General features: G+C 37.5%; 1 protein-coding gene, 1 non-coding gene and 1 pseudogene across 2 annotated transcripts in view; 1 reads left to right on the top strand and 2 right to left on the bottom strand.

Annotated features, from left to right (window-relative positions):
- Positions 1-852: 852 nt before the first annotated feature.
- On the bottom strand, positions 853-4,450 carry LOC116866399 (annotated as a pseudogene).
- An 88-nt stretch (positions 4,451-4,538) lies between these two features.
- LOC116866398 (60S ribosomal protein L21-like) overlaps positions 4,539-15,977 on the bottom strand; it is a 40,125-nt gene continuing 28,686 nt past the window's right edge. Inside the window, exon 4 of the mRNA XM_032855391.1 lies at positions 4,539-4,547. Within this exon, the coding sequence (XP_032711282.1) occupies positions 4,539-4,547 (9 nt within the window). The remainder of the gene's footprint in view (positions 4,548-15,977) is intronic.
- LOC116866485 lies at positions 7,717-7,867 on the top strand. The gene has a single exon (XR_004382414.1). It is a non-coding gene; the product is annotated as a U11 spliceosomal RNA (small nuclear RNA).

Raw genomic sequence — 15,977 nt, 5'->3', positions numbered from 1 at the left:
GTGTTGAAATGGACCTCGAGAAGGCTCGTCGCCAGCAGCAGAGACTCCATCAGTTGTAAGTGCTTCCGATGACGGCGAGGTCTTTGATACCAGATGTCAGATGTCATGGTGCCTATTTTCTCAATCCTCCTTCTTCTATACTACAGATGACATGATTCCTTCTTGCAGGTATATCCATGGTAACCCCAGCTATGACCTCAATCAAATAGGAATTTAAGAGACTACAAGAGTTTTGTATTACTATGTGAGAGAACCGCTCATGCATGGAATCTGTTCTTCATCTAAAATTTGCAGTTGCTGGGGCCCCTGGGTGGCTCAGTTGGTTAAGAATCTGCCTTCAGCTCAGGTCTTGATCCCTGGATCCTGGGATAGAGCCCCATTTGGGGCTCCCTCTCCCTACCCTCGATTGTGAACTCTCTCTCTCAAAAAATAAAATCTTAAAAAAAATGTGCAGTTGCTTATGTAACTTATGTCTTTCTCCTTGTGCAGCTAATGACCTTTATGTCAAGGTATTCATCTAGGAATTGGTGAATCACTAGGTCCTAGTATGTGTGAAACCTACACATATATTCACTTTAAAAACAAATAAAATAACGTTGATCAATAATCTGTTATGGGCCAGGCTTTGTTCTAAGCTTTAGAACGAGAGCAGCAAACAAAACATAAAACTCTATACCTTCATAAAGCTTATATTTCAGTGGGAAGACAGTGATAAACAAAATATGTAATTAGACAGGATGTTGGATAAAGATGAATCCATAAGGACTACAGAGAAAAGTTAGTCTGCCAAAAAGGAGAGGCATGTGGCAGGAATGGCCGGGGAGAAAGATTCTGAGCTATTTTAAATGAGCGTTATGGAATTTGTGAGCAGATCTTTTGAGCAAAGACGCGAAGATCACCAGAGAAGCATTCATGGAACAATACCACCTTGTCGCCGCCGCCCCCCCACCCCAGTCCAAAGCGGTGTGGTTTATTGGGGTCTCGGGCCATGCAGGCTGTGGTGGGGTGGAGGGGCCCTGCGTCGCAGTACTCTCGGAGGATAGAGGTGATGAACGAGGGCCGCCTGCCGCCTGGGCTTGCAAAGCTTTCCACCACCGCACCATCTCTGACCCGAGAACTGTGAGGCCAGGCCGTCCTGGGCAGGGACTTAAGGATGACCTTGGCGGAGTCCAGCTCCAGCTCTCCAGGCAGCTGGAGTATCGCCACCATCATCTTCATACGGTCCTCAGTGAGCTGGTTCCAGGGCTTGTGCTGCCCCGTGGGCTGTAGTTCTCCATCTGGTCGTGAATATCCATGGGACTCCGCAGGTGCACCGGCCCATAGCCCCACTCAGTGCACTTGGACTTCTGCACCGCCTTGGGCCCTCCAATGTGTACACCCAGCTGCTGGCAGAAGTGGGACCGACCCTGTTGGTGGCAATTGGCCACCGACCTCACCCGGAACTCTTAGGGGAAGGGCTGCTTGCAGAACTCACACCCGAAAGGCTTCACCCGTATGGGTATGGTTGTGCTTGTCCAGGTTGGCTTGGGCACAGAGGGTCTTGCCACAGAGGTGGCCCTGGAAGGCCTTCTTGCCCATGTGCGTTCGCAGGTGAAGATTGAGATCAGCCTCCCGGGTAAAGTTGTGGCTGCAGAATTCACACGCAGATAGCCTATCCTTCCTGTGCAGGCTGTCTCTGTTCCAGGCTGGTGCCCCCATTCCTTGCGCACGAACAGCTTCTCCACAGGGAGCTCAAAAACCTCCAGCAGCTGCAGCTCCCTTGGGACACGAAGCATTTGGCGCGGTGGGGGGCACACGTGGGGCTTGACAGCTTGGTGAAGTTTGATCCTGGGACTCTGCAAGGCCCCCTTTGTGAACTGCTGGGGGCGGGAGGAACACTTGTCGGGCGTCTTTCTTCTCTATGTGGGTCGCCAGGTGCCGCTACAGCTCTGTCCTCCAGCGGAAGGTCTCCTGGAACACTGAGCACCTGAAGACCTGCTCCCAGCCCTTCATGTAATTTCGTGGTTTATGCTCCCAGAGTTTCTCCTTCTGAAAATAACACCTTGCACATTGGAGACACTGGAAGGGATTCTCCCCAGTGTATTTCCTATTGTGGACTTTTAGATTGTATTTGCTAAAGAACTTTTTTGATAGAAAAAGGAAGGCCTGACTGTCCTTTCACATGTTTCTTAAGTGCCCTGAATGAAAAATAATTAATTTGTCAAAGTGACATATTTTGAAGTGATACATTCTAATTTCTTTCAAAGGAGTATGGATATCTTCTAGGATGATAGGGATTGGGTGCCTGTTTTTAGATTACGGTGTGTGTGTGTGTGTGTGTGTGTGTGGAGGGGTGGGGAGCAGCACCTAGAGCAAGTATTACAAGCCCAGTGAAAAAAATCCTCTATAGATTTGAGAGCTGACTGGAAAGTCAGAATAGGACAGCAGTAAGAGGGAAGATGATGGCACAGTGTGGGGAACAGACTGGTTGGCCTCAGTAACAGTGAAAAATATAAAGAAATTTATAGCGTGCGGGGGACCTGCTTAGAATTACCAACGAATGTTTCATATACTTCTTCTAGCCCAGAAACTTTTATGTTTACAGTTGTTTGATAAATATCTCATTACAGAAACTCCTAATCCTTTACCCAGTTTTAGGATAAAAGATGCGTGCATGCATCTGGAATTATGAAGACAGACTGAGTGTATGAACTCTGCAAAGGCAGGCTCAGTCTAACTCACAAACCGATAGGAAATCATCTTGACAGTATGCATCAGTGGCTATGTCTCTGGACTTTTTTAATCCTCTTCTTTTGTTACTACTTTTGCTTTTATTTTTAACATTAAAATTGCTTGTTTTTACTTCAAAGTATCTAATATAAAAGTTGTTATCTCACCCTGCTCCTTTAAAACACAGTTATAAAAGCATTTCTTGTATCACCATTAAATTTATTAGTTTCAGTGATATTTTGTTCCTTGTACGATAGGAAGTTAATAGGCCTCGTGAACTGTATCTAGAATACAAGTTGTACCGGTAGCATATTCCAACCTCTAAATGCCTTTCATGTCAGCATGAGAGATACCATCAGGCATTTGAAAGCTCCGGCCTATTTATAAAGATACCATCAAAACCTGCCTGATGTAGCTGACTTATGAATCAATTATCTGAACTACACCAAGTGATGTATCTATTCTGAATTTTAGAGTCATATATTTGAAGCTAAACTACAAACAGATAAACTATTCAACAGCCTATCACGATTCTAATCTTCATGTTTATATCCATCAAATGTGGGGAGAATAAAAGCAAAATCTTAGAGATTTTACTGGGAAGTGTTTAAAAAAAAATAAATCACCCACAAGTTCTCTCTCTCTAGCACACATGCACACATACCTGGCTGTCAAATTACTTATGACCTGAGGGAAAATGAGCACAGATCAAAAAGTAAAATTTAAACAAAATCAACTGCATAGGAAGGATTACTCTTGTAAAGGGGAAAATAACAATTGGTAAAATTTATTCTCATGAGTTCTATGTCTTAAATGGTTGAGTAGTGCTGTAAACAGAAATGACATTGTTGTTGAAAAGTTACAAAGCCATTGGATGTGGAGAGGGAATGGTCCTGTTTCATCCCAGATGTTGTCGAAAATAAGCAAAACGTAAGAGAGATGGGTTTCCTTTCTGTTCTGTGTCTAGGTGATACTTCACAAGATATATTCAATGTAAGGAGCTACACTTCGTTTGTAAATATTAATTATGTCACTTATATCGCTTGCCTCGGAGGATTCAGCTTTCAGGAAAGTGTTGCTCACTCTGACCAACCAAACCCATGAGAAATGGAAACATTAAGGTAACAATGGATTAATATAGACTGGGAAAAGTAGCAACTTTACTTAATGAATTATCTTCTCAATACAAAAACCTGTGTAGGATACCAAATTGATATTAGAAATTTGCTCTTCTGCACAGAATTATACTAAACGAAACTTAACTTACTGCTTCCTCGAAAGACAGTAACTGCTAAGGTGAAAGTAAAAAATAAGAGGCAGGTAGGCAAAAATGCTGATGAAGGCATTTGGAGTTTAAGACAACAGTAAACCAAGATTTCCAAAGTTGTGTTCCCTATAGCAGAATCTCCTGGGGAGGGGGTGTTTGCTGTGAGGGGATAGAGTTAGTTCAAAATGCAGAATCCTGTGTTTGGAAGGGTTGAATTGCTGTGTGTACACCTGAAGCTGGCATTGCTCTCTGTTAACTAACTGGAAATTAAATAAAAACTTAACAAAATGCAGAGTTCTGGGCCCCACTCTAGATTTACTAAATTAAAATCTGTGGGCATATCCTAGAATTAGTCTTAATATATTTTTTAGCACTTCTTAGGCACACTCAAGCTTGAAAAACCTTTTTTGTTAAAGGGGGAGTCAAGAAAGCTGGTACGGTAAGCAGGAGACAGGTCAGGAATGGTGGAGGCATCACGATAAAAGGTTTGGTATTTACACTGAACGTGGTGGGCAGACACTGAGCAGGAGAATGATGGGCACACATGTATGTATTTAAAATATTATTCTACCTGCAGGATAAAGAAGGGCAATGCGAAGAGAAGCGTGAAATCCGGAAAACCATAGTCAGAAGTGGTTGTAAGGATCTAGTCCCGAGATGGTAGTGGGTCACACTCATAATAATTAAAACAATATTAAAAGCCATAGCTAATATTTACTGAACCATTATGTGCCATAAAAAGTGCTTTCTAAGCATTTTCTCACTTAAATTTTAAAACTACCTTATAAGATGGGTGGGAACTATTACTATCCTTATACAGACAAAAGAGAAAACCTCAACTCAGTAATTAAATATTTTATATAATTAGTAAGTGGTAAGACAAGGATTCTAGTCCACATCTCTCTGACTCACCTGCCCATATTTTCAACTGCTGTGATATTGTCTAAAAAGTGAAGCAGGGGAGCATCTGCCTTTGGCTTGAGGTCATGATCTCAGGGTCCTGGGATAGAGCCCCACATGGGGCTCCACACTCAGTGGGGAATCAGTTTCTCCCTCTCCTGCTGCCCCTCCCCCCTGCTTACGCTTGCTGTCTCTCTCACTCAAATAAATAAAAAATCTTAAAAAAAAAAGTGAAACAGCAAATTAGGGAGCTACACAGAAGGCAGAATTGACAGGATCGATGGTTGCTTATATGACAAAAAAGATAGGGAGGCCTGAGATGAGGTGGATTTGAGGTGGATTGTGACACTTTCTATGGACATAAGTAAGTGCAGTAGGAAGAAAAAGAATATATGCAGTTTGGGATTTTGAGTTTATGATGTCCCTGGAATATCCATGCAGGCAGACGAACACAACACTTTGGGGTTCCAGATACAAATCTCTGTAAGACTGTAGTTTGAAGAGTCAGATGCACAGGGAAGAAACTCAAAATCTTACGAAGGGATGTTAAGGTTCAGAGGCTTGAATGTAGTGAGAAGAAAAGAAGGCACACTACAGGAAGCCTTAGGAACACTCACCGGCTGAGGAGGAAGTAACTAAGAGTGTCACCACAGGAAATCTTCTCCAAACTGGGTCCTTCTGAGAGTGACACTAGTAATAAATACAGTGAGGTGATGGTCATTAATGGGTTCTGACCCAGGCTGGTCAGGACATAAAGCCACCCTGTTCTATGGAGACTAAGAAATGAGCATTTCAACAGGCAGGAAAAAAAAAAAAAAAAACAAACAAAAAACAAAAAACAAAAAACAAAAAACAACCAGCCAAAAGTGTTAACATGGAATCCAGAAGCATCTACAGTATCATTGTAAGGTTTACGTGCACATAAACATATTTGCTCTCAGGAAGCCTGATATTTCAGCCATGAGTCATCTTCACGGTGAGCACACAATGAGTGGGAAAAATCACTTACAGAGTGCTGCCTTGTCTGGCTGTCCTAAATGTCACATTCCATATAAAGATAAAATTTCTAACTGGCTTTAAATGGTCATTTCAGTGAAAATTTCATCTCTTTTTTTCTGCCATATTCTTCATTTGTTGTGAAAACTTACAATAACACTTTTTTTCTTTTTTTTTAGAGGGAGAGGTAGGGAGGCACAGAGAAAAAGGGGGAAAGAATCTTTAAGCAGGCTCCAAGCTTAGCACGGAGCCCCACATTGGGCTCGATCTCACAACCCTGAGATCATGGCCTGAGCCAAAACCAAGAGTCACACTTATCCAACTGAACCACCCAGGTGGCCCACACATCTTATTTTTTGCAAGATGTTACAATATCTTCATTTTGGAGATGCACTAAGGAATCGTGATAATGAATAGTTTGCCCACTTTATCATCTGCTGTCCAGAAATGATCTCACGTTGACACATCTAGGAAGATTTGTGCAGATCACTTATCCAACCTATTATTACCTGTTTTTGCATTTATTTCAGATTGTGGCATTTTCACAATCCTATTTCAGATTGTGGGTTAAGCCTTATTTCATTTTGATATCCTGATAGGAACTTGGTGGTATGATTTTCTTACAATTAATGGAGACAATATTCTCAGAATCAATTATGTCCTTTGTTAGAAGAGGAACATCATCGCCTAAAAACTCAGCTCAATTTTCTCTTCTTCCATCAACATCTCCAGCAAACTCTAGCCAAATAGCCTCCTGTTTTTCCTTTTTCATTCTGTGTAGTATTAGTGGTTATTTTTTCCTACATAGCACTTGGGGTATTTTGTAACTGTCTCTTAACACATGAAATATCCCTTGTTCATCATATCCCTTGTACTACATTGTGGATATACTCAGGTTTTATAAATACAAATGCAGAAAAACCAATCTTTGATATATGTATTTTTGTCCCTAATAATCTTGTGACATCCATAATAGAGGAGGACATTAACATGCACAGTTTAAGAATGTAATAAATACTCAAAAAACATTTATTGAAGGGATTAAATTCCAGGATTATTCAAGTACAGAATAATATCTTGTATAAAGCAGATACAGAAATTTTCAGTTTGCCCTGATAACCTACTGTGGTAGGAGAGTGCTTGATATTAAAATGCCCCACTCTTTTTTCTGCATTTGTTATTGTCATTTCAGGATTTGCAAAATAGACTGTACCACCTTGTGTAAGGGTAAACCTTAGTAAAGAGATAGATAAATTGACACTATGTACAGACACGGTACAGAAGTAGCGTGTAAATAAATATACTTTAACTAGCAAAGCATGTACAACTAATTTAAAGTTTATTATAGCCTTAGAAATATTCAAAAATATAACAAAAGTCATTATAATAGGTCTACCTTTGCACAGAAGCTAATGAGAAAGTGTTCTTTCAGGGTACATGGGTGGCTCAGTCAGCTGAGCAACCAGCTCTTGGTTTCTGCCCAGGTCATGGTCTCAGGATCATGAGATCAAGCTCTGGGTCTGGCTGTGCACTCAGTGGGGGGTCTGCTCAAGGTGCCCTTTCTCCCTCTCCCTCTGCCCCCTTCCCACTCATATGCATGAGCTCTCTCTCTCTAAAATAAATATATCTTTAAAAAAAAGAGAGAGAGAGAGAGAAGAAGAAGAGACTATTCCTTCTGCAGCGCCTGGGTGGCTCAGTCAGTTAAGCTTCCAACTCTTGATTTTGGCTCAGGTCCTGATCTCAAGGTTGTGAAATCAAGCCCCGTGTTTGACATGCAGCTGCTTAAGGTTCTCTCCCTCTCCCTCTTCCTCTTCCTCTGCCCCACCCCGCCCTCTTCCTCTTAAAAAAAAAGTATTCTTTTTCACATCTGTATTGAACACAAAATATTACGTAGGACAGCTCCATTGCTCTTCGTGAGGAATTGACATCAAAAGATTTCGGAAGCATAATTTTTTGGTACCTGGGCAGCTGGTAATCGTGGGTCCCAGTGCTCCTTAAAAAAAAAAAAAAAAAAAAAAAAAAAGTCTAGAGCTGCAAAAGAAATACATTTAACATTTAAAGATATATGGGAATGTACAAAAATTGAAATATTTGATTTCTGGTATGAAATAAAATTTGTGACCCTCTAGAACATATTTCTTTGGAGGTAATAAGTGTGATGTCTTCAATACTTAATGTTGTCTCATAAATCAAAGGAAATTAAAAACATTAGTTACTCCACATAAAATGAGTAAAGACCACAAGGAAGAAAATATAAATAACCAATTAACAGATCAAAAATTATTCAAGTTTCTAGTAACCAAAAAAATTAAAATAAAAATACTGAAACATTTGGCCTTGTCTATCATATTGGTAAATGTTAAGATGAGAATAATATTCAGTGCCAAAACCAGGATAGTGAGTCTGGCATTTCCTGCACCCTACTGGTAGCATACACATTTATTAAACTTTAGGGAAAATTAATTTGTCAATATGTATCAAGATCCTATGCATGAAAAATCTGTTTTTTTTTTCTATCTATGTGCATGGCACTGTGTAGACTTAGTACATTTTATTAAAAAATAAAATCAAATTATAAACACAGCAGAATGCTTTAGATAACTCTGCATTATTCATTTCTTCTGACATAATTCTTTAATTATTACTAAATTTTGAGGAGAGAACAAGAAAATATATGTATATTCCCTTTTTCCACATATTTGTTCAGTTCTGTGAAAGTTATACATCCTATGATTTTGTCTAAATTTTCAAATTTAGAATAGTCAAAACTATATCAAAATGTAGGATAGTTTATATTTCTATAATGTTTTCTTTAAATGTTTAAATTATTTCAGTCATGTTTTTATGTGAAAAGGAGAAATGAATTCTAATTTTCTTGTACCATTATATGTTATATACCATTATATATATATATATATACACATATATGTATATATATATATATTCCACTTGATTACAAAAGGTAAATTTATGTCAAAAATTACTTTTGAAATTTAAATGATATGTTTTCACATGGATATATACTTAAAATTATGAAGAAAGTGTTTTCTTTTTTCTTCCATAAGACCCATTCTTTTCACCTGGGTTTGAATTGTAGGCAGCATTTTATTCGTTGTACTCTAATTTTAAAAAATATAAAGGTTAAAAAAAAAATAAAGATCACATTTACTTCAATGCCTCGTCTAAGCTGACTTTTTGGTAAGAGTTCTTACTCTCTCTTGGGTACTCTTTATTTCATTGGCCTATTTTAAGGACTAAATACACTCCTTGGAGGTTTTAAATTCTTTTTTTCATGTTTTAAATTTCCGCTGAAATTAGAAAGAAGAAGAAATAATACACAGGGAAATTAGGCCTCTTTAACTCCTTTAAGACACAAAGAGGTACATACATAAAACTGTCATTGAAATAATATTTATATCTTTTTGCCATGAAATACTTAGTAATTCAGGATTCATTTTACAAATTGTTTTTATTTAATGGGACCTGTAGGAAATTTTAAGGTATTCAACTAGTTACTCAATTAATATATATGTTAATTTTACAGGTGTGCATACTTAGTATAAATATTATCTATTTCAGTTTTATACATTTAATGAATTCCACAAAGTTATTTATAAAACTTTACTTCATGTTTCTAACCATGAATGTGACTATACTTTTTTCATATAATCACCTTCATTTGGTCATTTTATTTTATAGGTATGACACTTAATGAATGTTCTACAGTTACATATTTATGCTTTTTCAATTTTGTTATACTATGTGTTATATTATATGTGTTATTACACACATTCTATGTGTTATTATGCACATATTATACTACTATTATATGTGTTATTACACACTTTTTTTATAGAATTATTATGTAAATAAGATAACATTCAAGAATAGGAGAAAATGTCAAATAATTGCAATGTTTTAAGATGTTTGATACCTCTTGCCAAATTACTTTCCAACTTATACCATCTCCAGGACTATCAAAGGTATGATAGTACCTTTGCTTATCCATTACTTCTTTGCTTTTCAGCATCTTCTACATTTGCTTCTTAGGAGATTTTTTTTCTTATGGTGAAATTCATTTTCTATATTTCAGAAAATTCATTCTGCTACAGAAGAAAGGAAAATGAATAGAGTAACCTACGTGTTAAACTGTGGTTCATGTTAGAAAGATAAAGTGGATCATATATCTGAATATGGAAAGGGATGGGAGAAAGCAGAAATACCTAACTAATATTCGCAAGGCACTAAATATACATGAGGCACGAGGGGCACTAAATATTCATGACATACTAAATATACATGAGACATTCAATATTCTTGCAGTCTTAATTCAGCCAACATTTGATGACTGCCATCATGGCCCCATGAGTCCCTCTGCCCTTGCAAGGCACATTCAGACCTATTTTTGTCCTTGTGTTCATACCATCCTCACACCACGAACACTGCAAACCCCAAGAATCAGGTAGTGTCCTTTCACTTTAATTGCATTATATCCTTGGCCAGTTAAGCACCCATCTCTTTTGCTTTGCTTTGTGCTATGTGCTCTAAATTAGCTCAAGTCATTCAATTTGTTCTGTGAGCCTTTCTGTTCCCTCATCTCTGGGGTAGTTTGTCTGGTAGCATACTTGTACTTGGAGGTTACTTTTGTGTGAAGATAATTTTCCGCATGACACTTTCTTACCTTTGCGACTGTACATTTAAGCACTTCTCATAAATTTAAAACATTTGTAGGTGCTTGGGTTTTTTCTGTTTTTGTTTTTGCTTTGTTTTGAGAGAGAATGTGAGTGACAGGTGGGGGTGGGGTAAGGAGGGGCAGAGGGGGAGGGAGAGAATCTTAAGCTCCATGTCCAGTGTGGAGCCCAGTGCTGGGCTGGATCTCACATCCCTGAGATCACGACCTGAGCTGAAATCAAGAGTGGGATGCTTAATGAACTGAGCCACCCAGGAGCCCCAATCTTTTAGCAAGCATTTAAGTGTATGGTACAGTATTATTAACTGAAAGCACAATACCGGACAGCTGGCCTTTAGAATTTTTCATGTTGGAGAAGTCACCTTTTTTATGACATTTTCCCCCCCTATATCTCACAGGAGTTCTGGGGATTAAGGAGGACAATAACGAGAGTATGTTTTGCATGGCAGAACCAGCTATATGAGAGTAAGAAATTTTAGTATTTGGGTTGTCATACTCTTTATTCTTGCCTTTCTGTTGGTGCACCAGAGTCAGCTGTTTTTCAGCAGTTTTAAATGTTGATAAAATACTTTTTCCCTCACTCTGTAGTAGTATAATGCCATAATGGTGAACATACAATTGTATTATATGTAGTTAAAGGTGATGGTGTTTGCAAGAAAGCTCCTTGCGAAGATAGTTGCATTTTGATATATCCATACATAAGGATGAATGAACAATTCTAGTTTCCTTCTTTGCTACTGTTGAATTAACAGGAAAAACATAGAATGTGTTAGCTGCTGCTACTAGAATCCTCCCAGGATATCTATCTCTATCTCTATCATCTCTATCTCTATCTCTATCTCTATCTCTATCTCTATCTCTATCTCTCTATCCTGGGAGGATTTTATATATATATATATATATATTTATATATATAATTTATATATATATATACTAGAATCCTCCATAATCTTATATGGAAGCACATAGGAGAAAGGCCTCACCAGTATGACAAGTGAGGATGACAAGCTGTGGGCACATGGGTGGCTGTCTCCACTCGGGAAGAATAATTCTCTGGTACTTAGAATAAAAGTTTTCCCTTCCTAGGCACCAAAGAACACCAAAATGTTCTTTCACCCTTTCAAACTGAAACAGGGACCACATACTTATATAGTAAAATTAAAGTTGTAAGACTCTTAGAGCAAGTGAAATACTTTTATAAAAGTACTCACTGAACACAACCATAAAAGAGATGAACACCTAGTGTGGTTCCCACAAAATAAACTTTATCAACCGATAATTTAACTGTAGTCTTGAAATAAGAGTGGTTTTATTATTAGTGGAATATATATTTCTTGAGGAATTGAGAGCTTGGAATTAAAAATAGAACAGATGCCCTAGAAGTCATTTAATCTATACATCCACTAGGTTTTAATTAAAATCTTTTATACATACTATTTGCAAAAAGTACTTCTGTGGTAGCCATTGTATGGATGTTTTCTAGTTTATGGTTTCACACATAGGACCTAACAGTTTCCCCCTAGTTCCTTAGAAGAATATCTTGACATAAAAGTCATTAGCTGCACAAGGAGGAAGACATAGTGAGTTACATAAGCAACTGCACATTTTAGATAAAGAACAGATTGCATGCATGTGTTGTTCTCTCACATGGTAATAAGAAACCTTGGCTGTCTCTTAAATTCCTATTGACTGAGGTCACAGTTGGGGCGACCCATGGATATACCTGAGCTTGCAAGAAGGAATCATGTCACCTATAGCAAAGAGGAGGAAGGACTGAGAAAATGAGTACCACAACATCTGATACCCGTTACCAAAGAATTCGCGGTCAGCAGGGCACATACAACGGAAGCTGACATAACATTTCTGCTGCTGGGGTAGGGATACGTGGTCTTGGGATTCATTTCAGCATCAAGTAACATTCAAAAGAGTCATAGATTTGGAGTCTACAAAGCACTGAAGAGCAATTTTTACTATCTTTACTAAAATTTCTCAAATGAGTTGGCGAATACATTCTGAAATAAAAGAATGTATATAACATGTCACAGAGTCAAATATGATAAAAATCCACCTACCTTTGCTCATCTCCATGAAGTTCTAAATATTGCAGAAGTCCCCAGCCCTGACTAACCTTTCTGATTTCATCCAAAACGTTTTTCTCTCTCAAAACATGAATTCCAGCTTTTAATACTATCTCTTGTTTCTTTTATATTATATTGGAGACTGACTTAATCCTGCTCTGATGAAGCAAACTCTTCATCATCCGTTATCATGAATGACTCCATAGTTTCAGTTAGAAACTTCCATATAAAACAGTGAGGTGGAGAAGTTTGCTCTTTGTCCCAGACATACCAGTGGTATAAAAATGCCTTGGAACTGTAAGTTTTCTCTTCTGTTGGTTTCCTTTCTTTTTTTCCTGTAATTTCTTATTCTCTCCACCCCCCCCCCCCCCGCTTATCCATTTTCTTTATGTCCTCTTTTCTTCTCTTTATTATTTTTTCCTTGGGTAGATCACAAAAGTTTTCACAAAAGCAAAATGTAAATTAGCCATCACTTAAAATAAAGTCAATAATCCTTACCACAGCCTGAAATGCTTTCTGTATTGCCTTCCTGTGTCAACCTGCTAGAGCTTATCTAATTACAGGATGCAAAGTCCCTGAGAAGGATTAAAGTTAAGTCTTGGTATTAACTGGGGTGACAGTCACAGTCATGTAAACTTCACCAAATATACCCAAAGCACACACACTCCCTCTTCTTTCTCTTTGTGTCCGTTTTTCCATTTCTTTCTCCATTCCAGTTCTCTTAGTTCATTCCTGATGGTTACTTCTAAGTAAAATTATATACATATACATGTATGGTGAAAGAAAAAGGTGAAAAACAAACAAACGATCATGGATCATTGGATTTCTGGAATCTAGGGATGTGCCTCACCAGAGAGTTGTGAAGGTAATGAAGCTGTTTTGAGGCCCTCATTCTCTTTGTGTTCTTTGAAACTGCCCCCCTTCTATTTTGTCTCTGTTACGTTTACATTTAATGCTTTGCGGATAGAAAAATTTACACACACCTCTTTTCAAATTAGAGCTTCACCCTTACATTTCTTTGTCAGTTGTCACATCTTGAAAATAAAAATAACAATATCTATTTCATCGAATTGGAGGCATTAAATCAGAGAGTATATTTGAAGGACTTCATGTAATATAGAGCAAACAAAAACCAGTCCACACGTGTTTCTTATGTCCTCACTTATCTTTCTTTACTGGAAATATATTTTCCTGAATGGGTCTACTATCAGAAAGCTAAACTAAAAGGAGAAGTTTTGTCACTGAATTGGTTGTCCTGAAAGACTTCAATTTTAAGCTTTATATGTAATAAAAAAGTATCAAATTTATTCTATATTGAAGGGGATTCTAAAATGTTTGAGCTGGTAGAATTGAGATATAATTTCTTTCAGTAAATCTTATCTGCTGGAGAGGATAATGTTTGAATATTCAGTTTTATTAGTCAGAAAGCTTCTTTCACTATATTCTTGTTAATAAAATCATTTAAATATGTGAAACATGAAAGAAAAGAGAAACATTATGGTTTCCAAATCTTTACCTGGTTGTAGATTATCAACATCTGAATATCACAGTTTTACTTTAAACACAATGATGTTTTATATCTTGCACTAGACATCATAGGAACCATTAATCTCTATTTTTAATAAAACTTCATAACTAGATAAGTGTAGTTGTTAAATAATTTCTTTTTATAGTAAAGGCTTTTATAATTAACAAGCCAGACACTGATTCAAGTCATTATCAATTTCTCTGTGATTATTATAGCTTCCATAATAATCTGCACTCTATTAACATGGATTTGGTTGTACTTTAAAGAGCAGCATCATTAGCTTTGGTTTCACAAAGAGTGAGAAGAAAGTAGACTTTTAAATTCACGGGGTCTCAGAGTTACAAACTAACACCAAATCTCTTGGACCAAAGACGCAAATAATGTTGTACTTAATTTTAAACACAACTTATTTTTGTTCCAAACTCACTTTGGGAATTTGTATTCATTAATCATCTTTACAATTGTCTATTTCTTATTTAGATTTCAAATTTGAACAGAGTAACACCTAGAAACTCTGCAGTTACACAGCAGAAAACCTACTTAGTTATAATTAATATTTATCTTCCAAAGAAAAATCATCCCCCTAGGGGTGCCTGGGTGGCTTAGCCGGTTAAGCCTCTACTTTTGGCTCAGGTTATGATCTCAGGGTCCTGGGGTGGAGCCCCACATCGAGCCCCACATCGGGCCCTCTGCCCAGCAGGGATCCTGCTTCCCCCTCTCTCTCTGCCTGCCTCTCTGCCTACCTGTGATCTCTGTCTGTCAAATAAATAAACAAAATCTTAAAAAAAAAAAAAAAAAGAAAAATCATCCCAGAAGGAAAGTCCAAGAGGTACAGTCATTCATCAACTATTTTGTAAATGTGGTTGAATCTAGACAAATAGTGAGTAGGTAAGTCAATAATGATATTCTATTAATTGAACAGATGAAAGTTCAAAAACAACTAAACATCTAGAAAAGAGCATGCATTTCCAGAAGAAGATTCAAGAAAATGATTAACTTTATACATTGTTACACATGAATTTATAAGTTCTATGGTAAGGACTTCAATTCTGCAGGAGCTAGATTAGTTCTTGGATCAGCGTCCTCGTCTAATATAGAGAAACAGAAATCAAATACATATAATTAAATAAATGAAATAAAATGAATAAATACATAAAATGAATAAAATACATCTGACAGATAAAACATAGGGAAAAAAAAACAACAACAACATCTGTTTGAAGGAAGTAGACAGTTCCTGGAACAAAAAGAACCAGAGAGAATTCTGAAGGGAGAAAAGCTTAGAGATAAAGGATGGCTTCCTGAATACTCAAAACCTCCAGGGCATCTACCAGGCTAAGCATTTGGGGCAGCTGGAAGTCTACCGCAAAGCCCAGAGGAGGGTTACTGAGAAAGGATGGGGAAAACAGAAGGAACGGATGGAAATTTACAGACTCATATACATAGCTCATAGTTAATTTCCTTCAGTACATTTACCAAATGCTGAGGTTGCATGGAGCACAGGTCTAAAGTTTTGCAGAAGAATTTTGAAGAATGTACGAGACTGTTACTGTTCTCATGAGGATAGAGATTAGAGGTTTTTACTGATACAGGAAAACCCCACAGAATACATACTATTTTTATTTAAAAGTAAAAGCAAAAACAAAACAGAAACCTGGGAAGCCGTATAAATCAGAGGTGGATCAGCCTTATTAAACTTCAGCCCAGCCTTGATTTACCATAATCTCTTGGCAAGAGGAAGATGATCAGCCTCTTCTCTATCTGATCTGTGAAATGAAGGAGAGAACTTTCCAAGATACAGAAAATAAG

Source organism: Lontra canadensis, unplaced genomic scaffold (assembly GCF_010015895.1).
Source record: "Lontra canadensis isolate GAN:19392208 unplaced genomic scaffold, GSC_riverotter_1.0 scaffold9, whole genome shotgun sequence".
NCBI classification, from domain to species: domain Eukaryota; kingdom Metazoa; phylum Chordata; class Mammalia; order Carnivora; family Mustelidae; genus Lontra; species Lontra canadensis.
The sequence above is the reverse complement of the archived record's forward strand: the minus strand, read 5'-3'. Positions and strand labels throughout refer to the sequence as shown.